Source organism: Tasmannia lanceolata, unplaced genomic scaffold (assembly GCF_043159265.1).
Source record: "Tasmannia lanceolata isolate RefF3 unplaced genomic scaffold, GAP_Taslan_0.1 ptg000015l, whole genome shotgun sequence".
In the NCBI taxonomy this organism is placed as follows: domain Eukaryota; kingdom Viridiplantae; phylum Streptophyta; class Magnoliopsida; order Canellales; family Winteraceae; genus Tasmannia; species Tasmannia lanceolata.
This window is the reverse complement of record NW_027518692.1, coordinates 55,979,781-55,991,676: the sequence shown is the minus strand read 5'-3', so window position 1 is coordinate 55,991,676 and position 11,896 is coordinate 55,979,781. Positions and strand designations below refer to the sequence as shown.

Sequence of the window (11,896 nt, the reverse complement as noted above, 5' to 3'; positions counted from 1 at the left end):
ATTGGACGGTGGAGATGGATTATATACCGAGTTATCGCGTATGATATTGACTGGACTAACTAGGTCTCTATCTTGGGCCACAAAGGCAGTAAAATAAAGAAGCATTTTGTTTTCTAGGTATGATTCCTGGGAGAGAGAATCATGGGTCCACTTCCTTATCTTAAAATCATTATAAACAGAAAAAGAGAAGAAAAAGAAAATGGGCAACTCTATATATTCGAGTTCTGTGATGGGGATGAGCGGGGTAGAACCATCTGATGATGTGGAGGCATCTCCACACTGGGGTCCACTAAAATGAACGGTCTAAAATCTAAATCATGCTTGCTTCACTGAGTATTTAATACCGGAGTATTCTTACAATATATTTCCATATAAAACAAGAAAATGGCACGCGCAATGCATGAACGTTATTCATACGAAATTTACACACTATTATAACTAAATTTCTAAGAGTTAAATGTAGGGTTAGAGATTAAGCAATTAAGGAATTTAATAGAGATAAAGAAAACTAAGTCTGTAAGCTGGCATATAATAGCTATAGAGAAATTTAATCATATGTATAAGATATTTAATACCTAAAAAGAAATTTACATTTATAAGATATTTAATCTTTAAAAGAAATTAGATACACATTAATAAGGTTTTAATAACTTTATCTGATTTGCTAGGTAATTTTGCAGAAAGCCATTTCGCGGCTCACTTTTGAAGGAGACAATAGCCACCTATGATGAATTAAATGAATAAGACATAAAAAAAGAGCATGTGTGGTTGTTTTCTCGTGCAAAAGTGAGCCGCGGAATGGCTTTCTGCGAAATTATCTAGCAAATCCCTTTACATCTATGAGGTTTTCAAGAATAATTTTTTATATAAAATACTTATTACGTAGAGAGAGAGAGATTTGAATTTATAAGGTTTTAAATAATCTAGGGCTTATGTGCATGACAACCCAAGATTTCTATTTGTTTGTTGTCCATTAAGTAAAGATTGAAAACCCCAATTTTTATAGTAATGTATACTATAATTAAATACAAATTAGATCCCCCTCCCTTTCTATTCAACTCATTTTAATTGATGAAAATTCATGTGATGGAATGGGGTGCCCCATATGGAGAGACAAATCCAAGACAAATCTGAAACATAATTAGGTTTTAGTAATGCTAAAATTTAGTATCTAATCAGATAGATTATTGTCATAATTTCTAAAATTTTCCTAGTTTTTAAGGTTATAAAATCTCATATAGAGCAACACTAAAAATGTAATGTGTTTAATAGCTATATAGAAGGCTAGTGATACTTGCAGTACCATGTTTTGATAATGAGAAGAACTCATATTGTCTTTTCCTTCATAATTAGCAAGTGAAAGCCTAAAATTTGGGAATTATAATAGCTTTTGAGAGCTGCTTAAATAATAAAAAAACAAAGTGTGTTCGATTCATTATCAAAACACGGTGGTAGGAGCTGAAGCTGCGGATGTCTCATTCTTACAGAGAAACTAATCAAGTTGCAGACTCGTTAGAAAATTATGCATGCGAAAGTAAAAACAATAAAGTTTGGGAGATGATAAATTCTTACCCCTGTAACATGAATTGACGTCAAAAAAGACGTCGTCGACGTCAATTCAAGTTACAGGCGTGCGAATCATTCTACAAGGGTGCGAATTTATCATCACCCTAAAGTTTTTATATATTGGAAGGAGCTCCGGACTAAATCCAGGTGTACCGTCAAGATGTGATGTGTTGAGAATGAGAATTCCAAGTATTCATAATTTTTGTATTTTTTATGGTCTAGAGGTAAGGTGTTAGGTCCCCCTCTTGTAATTATTACTCACATTAATAAAATAGGAAAATGATTGTGAGCTTGAAGCTCATATAGCTTATATGAGCTTGAGGGCCCAAACACATGTGGGCCCACATTGTTAGGATGATCCAAAGCATTTATTTGAAAGGCCCTTACATAGATAGGATGTGTACAAAAAATCAGCTCCATAGGATCATCATAACCCATCCAAAAGTGGAGGGCAAAATGGACAAACACCGTTTGCCACAAATATGCCTATTTTTGCCCTCCGCTTTTAGAGGGGTTAGGATGATCAAATGGAGTTGATTTTTGGTCCGCTTTTAGAGGGGTTAGGATGATCAAATGGAGTTGATTTTTGGTACACACCCTATCTATGATGGGGCCTTGCAAATGTATGGTTTTGATCACCACAAAAAATGTGGGACCCATGTGTTTGGTCCCTCAAGCTCATATAAGCTATATGAGCTTCAAGCTCACAATCATTTTCCTCTTAATAAAATTTAAGGTGCCCATTCGGGTTCGTGAATAAATTCCGGGCAAAAAAATCACCATAGTGGGAATATCAATAGAAATTTACATCTATTAGATTATCAGTTATAAAGAAATTTATATTTATAAGGTATTTAATAGCTAAAGGAAACTTTAAATTTATAAGGTTTTGAATAAAATCGGTGGCGACACAAGATTCAGTAAAAACTCGGTAATATGAATATGAATCACGTCAACAACACGTGAAACGGAAAGAGGTGAGCGCACGTGGACTCCACCTGGTCTCTTCCATCTAATCACGTGCACATCGGCATTTCTGTTTTTCTTCTCTCACGAGTCACGACTTTTAAGACCCCTCACTTCCCGCCAAATTTATGAGTACGTATTTGTCCCCACTCCCTGTATAGGTGTGGGACTGGTATGTGATAGGTTTAAAGGGCTCTGTCTATATTGCTCAGGTACCTAACATTTATCTAATAATAAAACTTAGTTTCCTTTTTTAACTATTCAAGAACTGAATCTTCACTGTAAAATAATTTTGAGAAATATAAACAAAATCCCATGAAATATATCCAATAAATACAAATTAAAGTTTCCTATATTTATTTCTTTGTTCATGACATGTTCACATGTACACTGGCATTCTTGTTGGATTTACAGATGGGGCAGGTATGGAGGGTGGAACCACATGCCGTGCAGAGGCAGAGATGTCTGCAGGGCAAAAACAGAACGCATGATTCCTCCTCCCTGCAATTTCTGCACCACCTATTTTTCTTATTACTCTCTTCTTCTCTTAAATTCTTCACCACCTTCATGCCCTCTTCGTCTTCCTCTTCCTCTTCCTTCTCGTCTTCCTTTCTGCTGTCACAGCATGATTCTGCGTCCTCCTCAATAAATCTTAGCCCCTGCCCTCGCTCGTCTCTAACCTGAGCCAACACCTGTTGAAGTATATATGATTAAATAAAACAATTTTAACAGCCTAAGATTTTAGAGTAATTGAAACCCAACAATTACTCTAAGATTTGAAAACCAACAACTCCTTGATATTAGAACAAAAAAGCTTGTGTAAGGTCAACCAAAAAGAGCCAGACTCGAAAACCGACGGACTCTTGTACATGTGCTATGATTTTCTTAAATATCTCTTAAATAAGATGCCAAATTATTTTCAAGTATATTCATATAATTGTTTTAACTAGGGTGATCATGTTTGTGACATGAAAAAGTAGTTTCCTTTTTTTCTTTTTTCTTTTTGAAATGTAATTTCCTTCCTAAATTTATGCGCTCAACTTAAATTTACAGATTTTTTGGTATGAAGATTTGTTGTTTCCTATAATCTTTAGAATTAATGACTATAGTAAGCTAAACATGAATAACCCGACCTAACCCGAAAAGCCCTATGCATAGTTTTAAAACTCCCTAGAAGCAACTCCCGTTTAGTTTGGCCCCTGTCAATGAAAACTCCTTTTGAGTCTCCCGAATTATGATCGTGTCAACTGAGTCCTCGACAACGTGTACCGAGTCGACTAAGATTTTCTTCTGGTGCGTTATTTGACGCATACACATTTTGTTTTTAAACAACGACCCTGTGCTCAGAATGGGCGGGCACTACTAACCAAGCCAAGCCTAGTTCTGGCCGATAGTCACTGGTAGCTTGCCTTATATATGAGTTTTGGCAATGAGGTAGGCCCTAAGGAGCCTTAAGCACTTGAACATTGCTCAAGTCAAGAACCCTATTAGTAAGGGCAATGAGTGGGAGGGAGCCTATTCGCGAGGGCGCGCTAAGTAAAAATGATTAAATAACACCAACTCTAACAACTTAAGCTATTTGAGTAATTAGTTGTGTAATTAGTTGTTTCACACACCTGTTCAAGGTTGCTACGCAGCTCATTTGCTGTGGCCTCGTTCGTCTGGGCGAGTTCTTTCCATATCTGATTCTCTACATAAAGGCTCTTCACTCTTTCTTCCAAAACCCAATTCAATTTCCCCATCTTTTCTATCTGTTCCTCCTTAGCCTTCAATCTCTTCATCATCCCTTCTTCCACCACAGCAAAAAGCCGCCTCCCATGCCTCCTCCGCTTTTCTGCCAGCTCTAATCTCACCTTCTCCGTCTGTAATTCAACCACAATTCATCAACCCAATTGAAATAACAAGATAAAATTGAGAAGAGATAATTAAGATTAATGAGAGCAGAAAATTACATGGTGGGAGATGAAGCGATCCATCTCCAATTGTTGTTGTTGGATTTGGAAATAGGCTTCTTCACCTAGGAAGGAGAAGGGATTGTTAAGAACATGGGTTCGTTCTTTGTTTAGTGTTACTGTAAGATATGGGTGTTGGTGTTCTCTCGACCACTTTCTGGTTGCTGAGAGATTACTAGTGAGTCCGCTATCGGTCGCTGGAATGGAATCAATGGAGGAATTGTAGAAAGGGATAAGGTTGTCGAAAGCGGGTATTGGGATGGATCCGGATATGGATCCGAAACCCATATGGGTGTTGTAGAGATTGGAATTATTTTCAATTGCATTGATTATTTCTCTGCAAAAACATAGCATGGAATATCAGATTACAGAAAGGATATTGAAAAGGAAAAACCCAGAAAAGATATAGCAAAAGAAAAACATGAAACTTAGGAAAAGAAAAGAGGCGTATGAATTACCTATTCCCAATCTGTTTGGTTTGAAAGAGGTGGTGATGGTGAGCTTCAACGGCCATGAGAATTGAGAAATGGGTTCTTCTTTGTTTTTCCTTTTGTTAGAAAGAAAAAGAAGAGACGAAGGAGGAGAGGTGAAAGGAAAACATGCAATAGAATAGAAGTGATGAAAGGGTTTTTATGTAGGGTTTGGTGTAGAGAGAAAGAGAGGTAAATACTAGTACGAGTTGGATTGAGTTTCCGTCTACATATATTCTGCAAAACGACAAAATCTCTCTACTTTTGTGAAACTTTACTAAAATAAACTCCTTGAGATTTTAAAATTCCAACAAAGAGCCTGAGTTGGGTCCGATATTTGACCGATTCGACCGTGGTTTGAGGGATGAGTTTTGAAAATTAAAGAAAGTGAGAGAGCCTTACTTAGCGGCAAAAAAATGTAAACCGGCCGAGATTAGAGGGTTTGTTTGGAAATTTTCTGTGCCGGAAAAAGGGGGAAGTTATAAATATAGAGAGAGACGAAAAATCCGAAACTGATTATCCATGCCACGTAGCAACTCCTGAGGTGGCCCTTCCACGTAAGCTGCACTAAAATCCCTCTATTCTTCTCGTTAGGAACGTGGAAGAGCGAGCCAAAGTGGGGCCCACAGTTGTCTTTTTCCTGTAGGTCCCACCTGTTTTCGGTAGGTTCAATGTCTTTCCATGTTTTTGTCCTTCTCTCTTTCTTTCAATTTCAACTGTTCATCTAGTCGGCCCCACAAGATGCACCATTTCAATCTCTCCATCAGCAGATCAAATGATGCACGCTGACTTATCCAAGGTGGATCCCACAATTCAATAGGGTCACTCTGTTAGGACTTTGTGTCACTCGGGTAAGCAAAAGAAAAAGTCAGAAGAGAGGTTGAGTTGAGGCAACCGGAACTCCTAACAGTTCAATTTGAGAGGAACCATGAGTCTCCCAAAACATAAATTTCTGTTTTGGTTGCAAATCCTCTGTATTTTTATTAGAATATACTTCTTACATACAAGCAAAAGATAGTGCTATAACACAAGCCCATCTGCTCACTTACAAGACACATGACAGAGGACTAACCCCCACAAACCTTAACTACATAACCATACCCACATAATAATTACACTGTAACTAACCATATACACATGTCACTTTGGAAGTGCTTTTTTGCCTTCGTATTTGTGAGTTGTGTTTTTTAGATATTTCACAGAGTTGCAATTGGGTAGGGAATTTTGAGGAAAAAAAGAGGGACTAAAAGGCAATTCAATTTCAAACTAAGTTACTACCTAGATATTAGGGCTGCAACTCGGGTCGGGTTTTGGAGAACCCAGCCCTACCTGAGAAATATCTCGGGTTGGGTCGGGTTAGGTTTTTTTCCGGAAAACCCACGATTCCCAAACCCGGCCCTACCTATGATAAATCTTGGGTCGGGCCGGGTCGGGTTTTTTCACATGGACGCAATTTTTTAAGAATGAGTGGTGCAGACATCACACATGGGTGAGGGCATTTTGAGAATAGATCAGAAAATATGGTTTATAACCAGTCATGTAGGTCTGCAAATGTACTTATATTTTGGAATTGAGATTGAGTGAAATAGACAGGACCTATGGCAATGTATGAAGGGGTGGCCCACCATTTCTTGATATGAGGAGGTGATGTTTAATACTTTTTATAGAGTTTTTATATAAGGAAAAGATATCCTCTATCTTTTCTTTTGATATTGACACTCCTTTATTAATAGTTTTGGGATTGGCCAATCATAGCTTTTTGCTAATTATAATAGCCTTTAACAGCTAATTACAAAAGTATAAAATGAAGTGTCATTATTAAAACAAGTGGGGACAATTATCGCCCTGTTTGGATTGCAAAAAAAAAAAACATTTCCAACGGATTATTTTTATGACAGATATCAAAAGGACCTTCTAAGATTGGTGCTGCTCAGTCAATGAAAACAACTCAAATTTGAGTAGTTAGTAAGGATTTTTTCTTCTTTCTTTCTTCAATTTAGAGGGTAATGAAATGATTATGATTAACTTAGAGGTATATTATCATAAATTGAAGGCAACAAAAACATTTTTCTTTCTACAATTTAGTGGGTGATGATATGATTATGGTTGATTTAGAGGTATATTATCATGAATTGAAAGCTCCCATAAGTAAAAATTGAATAGGGTTGGTTCAAGTCATCTTTTTTTGCTCGCAAAAAAGTAAGAAATTTTAGAAATATTTTTCCTTTGGAAGCCCGTCATATATCACTAAAATAGTACTAAATTTTTCGTAATCGGCTTGTGACTCAACAATGGTTAATTATATTGAATTTTAAGTTATCGAAAGCACAATGATTCAGGCCGACCAACACGCGATCATGGGCCATTAAAACACGAGTCACCCACCACTCCGTCCGAGATACGCTAGGGGTCGCTTTTCGCGATCCCTCCTATCATCTTCCTGGGTCTGCTTTTATATTCTGCGGACCCAGAAAGTGAAAGAAATGAAAGAAAAAGGAAAAAGGAAAAAGGAAATGGCATCAAAGAGTAAACAGTGGTTGAATGGATAAAATGGATGGAATGGATTGATTCCCCATTTCACTATCTCATATTTCCCTCTATTATTGTCCCCATCTACCCAACACAGTATCACAAAAACAACTTTGTTTAGCAACCCAAATCACAACATCATTAAAATAAATTTAGGAGAAAGTGATAACGCCACACCCAAACTTTGCCTATTAAATTCCATAATTAAACAAAAGAGAAAGATCATGTGTGTTTGTGCTTCCCCCTTTTTTAGGGCAATGGAAGGGAAGCACCTTGACTTGTGGCATTACCCCACCACCTCTCCCTTTTTCTTTTACTCATTCAAACAAAACTTAAAGCTTTTTTTTATGATACACATGATCTTTGGCATCTCCTGATTTTTTTCCACTCCCATTTGAAGAGAATCTCACTAGCTCCTCTTTCACTTCTCTTTTTCTCTCTCCTTTTCTTTTTACCTTTCTCTTGTTCACCAAAATCTCATATCTAGATGACATATTCAAAGGGATTTTGCTTACTTTTATTATCTGACCAAAGTAGTGTAAGGTTCCCCACTTCTTCCTCTACAAAGTTGTTGTGACAACTTCCTGCCATTGTTTTTGGTCTCCTACGCCATGATTATTTCTTGTATTGGAAACATACCTTAATTGTCCTTGGAACCCTTAAAAGCTTTCATTTGAATCAATGCCTAATTTTGACCGTTGGGTAACCAAAAATATAAAAGAAAAAGGTTTGTGGAGAGGTTGTGGGGGGTCACTTCCCTTTGTGTTTTTCAATCTTTTTTTAGTGTAATGTAAGTGTGAGACTTAGCTGTGCCATTTTTTTTTCTATTCCAACGTGTAACAAGCTTTTCTTTTTTCTTTAGTGGGCAGCCAAATGATTGGCACATTGAAGTTTTTAGTGCAGTGATTGTGTTTCCCCTTAAACAACTTGAACCCAATCCATTTTTTAGGAAAATGCTAATAAGAAAAAACAATGCTAGGCTCCTTCTTAAAAGACATTTAGGGGGCCCACTTCCGTTGATCCGTTGATCAGAAACAGAACCCATAAGTTGAAAACACCTTGATTGGATGATCTAAGCCCTTGATCCATCAAGCCTCATTTAGGACTCGGCCAGTAAAAAATCAACCGTTGATTTTTTTTTTTCATTCCTTTATATGATGCATGGCCTCATGACGTTCTACAAGATTAATGGTCTTGATTGCATGCCTCTTATGCCCCTATGTGGGACCCAAACATTGCCTTTTATCATTGATTGTGAAAGTGGCTAATGTGTAATCCTAATTGGGCAACATACACCGAAAGTTAGTTTATAGTCTATATACAATCGAATCGGTGCATGACCTTATCTGTCAATCTGTCATAAGCTTCAATCAATTGGGTCACCTCTTTGATGGATCCATAGCGCAAAACTCGCACTGAATGGTCGTGTTCATGACCACCTGACCAGTGGCCTAGTTTTGGATAACAATGGTCAAGGCCTGATGATCAGATAGATCAATTGATCAGTGCAATTCTTTGGTCATGTGTACTAAGAGATTCTATATACACCGAGTTTCGGTGCATATATATTATAATCATTCATTTTTCTCATTTTAGCAAGAAACCCTAACTTGGCCATGTATGAAGAAATAGTTATTAATGGGCAACTTGCAATTGTGTAATTAACTTGTGACTAAGAAAACCCAAACCAACCAAGGTAGCCAACTAACCTTAAAAACACATTTGATATGTGCTAACGAGGAGTTTTGGGGTGGAAAAAGCTTGTGACAAGGGTGTGTTGCGTGGTCTAATTTGCGGTTAGTCATGTTTGGTGGATGAAACTTCTACCAAGTGTGCTGAAAATCTCGTGACTCTAAGCCAATCTTTTCATGGTTTAGGTCAGCTATGGTTGGAGATTATTGAAAATTTCAATAGCCTTAAAGAAACCGGAATTGGGGCCTAAAATTCTGGAAAGGAACATGACTAATTCCATGACCTTGGCTCATTCTAAAAACATGGATTTGATACAAGTCAAAAAGATATAAAAAGATATCTTGAGTAAGGTAAGAATATGGGGATAGTGAGGATCCCGATCAAGTCTAGCCATCACAAACACGTATGGTCATGATTTAATGCCCTGCGAGGATCCCATCTGCAAGATTGGGGCCTACATTCAATCAACAGATAAGCTTTTTCTTCGCAAAATCGTTAAAGATGCATCTTTGATCAATCAACAGATAAGTTTTTTCTATTCAAAATCGTTAAAGATGCCTCTTTGATCACCATCGATTAACGGTCTATGTTGGTTTTTGTGTTGTTTCCCACTCAATGTAGGTTTCTCCCTAGGTTAATTAGCAACGTGTGTTGTGCGTTTACAAGTAAAAGGAGTTGACATAAAGCCTCCTAGTTGGAGAGAGAGAGAGAGAGAGAGAGAGAGAGAGAGAGAGAGAGAGAGAGAGAGAGAGAGAGAGAGAGGGGGAGGTTAGGTCTCCTAAGTAAGTCTAAGACTATGTTTAGGACTTTTTTTTTTTGCTTTTTTGATAAGTTACCCAGAATTTATCTAGTAAGTACAAGAGGGAGACATACCAAAATAAAAGGAAAATTACCCTAGCCCTTCTAGGAAGGTCCTTCCAGTGCTAGTACGTATGATTCTCTTTTCTTTTAGAGGCAAAATTAGCCAACGATTTAGCAACCAGGTTGGCTTATCTGAATTGATGCGACATTTACACTCTCAACTCCAAACCAAAGATTGAAGCTACTACCAATAATATTTAATTGACCATGGGGCATCCTTCTTGTCAATGACCATATAGATCAAAATTTTATCGTCTGCTTCAAGACAAATGTTAGACCAAATACTTTACAGCACCTCGGTCCATCTACCATACTCTTAGTCTCTGCTTGCCTCATCTGCCTGCCTAATCTTCATGGTTCTTTGTGATTTCTCCTCCACCTGATAAGCCAAGATTGCCTTTGGAGGCAACATCCATATTCTTCAATTTGAACTCATTCTTCTTGGGCCTAATCCACTTCACTTGACACCCTCTGAATTATCACCAGGCTAGGTGTCATATCAATAGCCCCTAGGGCTCAAACTCCGGCCATCGAGCAATCTAAAGAAGGCTTAAAAGACCTAACAAAAGCTTTTATCCATACTCTTCACAACCTTGATAATAGGGTTATTTAGTGCTACATGCTGGACATTTGAAAAAATGACGAGAAAATGTTGACTTTTGAAAAAACTCTAAGAAATGCTATTTTATTAAAAAAATAGCTTTTTAGGACGAAAATACCCCTAACCTTACTTTATCTTTCTCTTCTTTGTTTTTACACTTTTTTACTTTTACTTTTAAGTTTTACAGTTTCATTTCTAGGTTTTACTCCGACCCTTTTTATGTGAAACGGCCCATTTTCCGGCGATAAAAGCCTTCTTCTCCTGCGAAACATCTTCATTTCTTCGGCATATGCTCATTTGTCTTGAGAGGGTAGGAGGAATTCTCTAGAGACGCCCCTTCCTCATTTTCTTTTTCCTCCTCTAAATATCCAAAATCTCATTATCTTTGTAAGTATTTCCCCTTTTCTATTGGCTGTAGCTAAAATAGGTGGTTGTAGCCAAAATCAGTTGCATAAAGAGCTCACTAGGCAAAAGGGTAGTGGAAGCCAAAATGGTACTCACACGGGTTATTCATAGCAAAAAAATAGGTTACTTGAAGCTAAAAAATGTAACTCGAATCCAAAATTGATAGCTCAAACCTACAAAGTGATAGTCAAAGCCCAAAAAATGCTAGTTGAAGCCAAAAAAAAATTACTTGAAGCCAAAAATGATAGTCAAATCCAAAAAATGATAGTCGAAGAAAAAAAAATGATAGTCGAAGCCAAAAATTTTTTTTACTTAAGCCAAAAAACTAGTCGATGCCAAAAAACAAATTATTCAAAGCCAGAAAAAGTTACTTGAAGCAAAAAAAAAGTTAGTTGAAGCCAAAAAAATAAGTTGAAGATAAAAAAAATTTAGTCGAAGCCAAAACGTGTTAGTCAAAGCGAAAAAAGAAGTTTGTCAAAGCCCAAAACGTGATAGTCGAAGCCAACAAATATTTCTTGAAACTAAAATATATTAGTTAAAGACGAAAAAAGTTCCAAATGTTACTGGAATTCAAAAGTTTTAGTCGCAGCCAAAAGCATATTAGTCGAAGCAAAAAAACCAATTATTCGAAGTCTAAAAAAATTTAGTCGAAGAGAAAAACACAACGGCGAATGTTACAGGAATCACATTTTTCACTTTGACCAAGTAATTTTTGGCTTCGAATATCCTGTTTTGGCTTCGAGTACCTGTTTTTGCATTGAGAAGAAGAGGGGGAGATCTCGAAACCCTTTTTGAGAAAGATTTGACGAGGCAGAAGGCTGATGGGTCCAATTTTGTGCATTTCAAGCAAAAAA

General features: G+C 37.1%; 1 protein-coding gene across 1 annotated transcript; it reads right to left on the bottom strand.

The window, feature by feature from the left end:
• Positions 1–2,862: 2,862 nt before the first annotated feature.
• On the bottom strand, positions 2,863–5,164 carry LOC143846144 (BOI-related E3 ubiquitin-protein ligase 1-like). The gene is made up of 4 exons (XM_077354564.1): positions 4,943–5,164; positions 4,485–4,821; positions 4,149–4,394; positions 2,863–3,224 (listed from the first exon to the last, which is right to left on the bottom strand). Exons 1-4 carry the CDS (start codon positions 4,996–4,998, stop codon positions 2,901–2,903), a joined length of 963 nt encoding a protein of 320 aa, XP_077210679.1. The 5' UTR covers positions 4,999–5,164; the 3' UTR covers positions 2,863–2,900.
• Positions 5,165–11,896: the final 6,732 nt, after the last annotated feature.

What these genes read in the sequence shown, in the direction of transcription:
- LOC143846144 (XM_077354564.1), bottom strand. Translation starts at nt 4,998, where the DNA reads ATGGCCGTTGAAGCTCACCATCACCACCTCTTTCAAACCAAACAGATT. An exon ending in ATCGCTTCATCTCCCACCAT is followed by an intron (nt 4,395 to 4,484) that starts GTAATTTTCTGC and finishes GTTGAATTACAG; the next exon opens with ACGGAGAAGGTGAGATTAGA. An exon ending in TGCGTAGCAACCTTGAACAG is followed by an intron (nt 3,225 to 4,148) that starts GTGTGTGAAACA and finishes ATACTTCAACAG; the next exon opens with GTGTTGGCTCAGGTTAGAGA.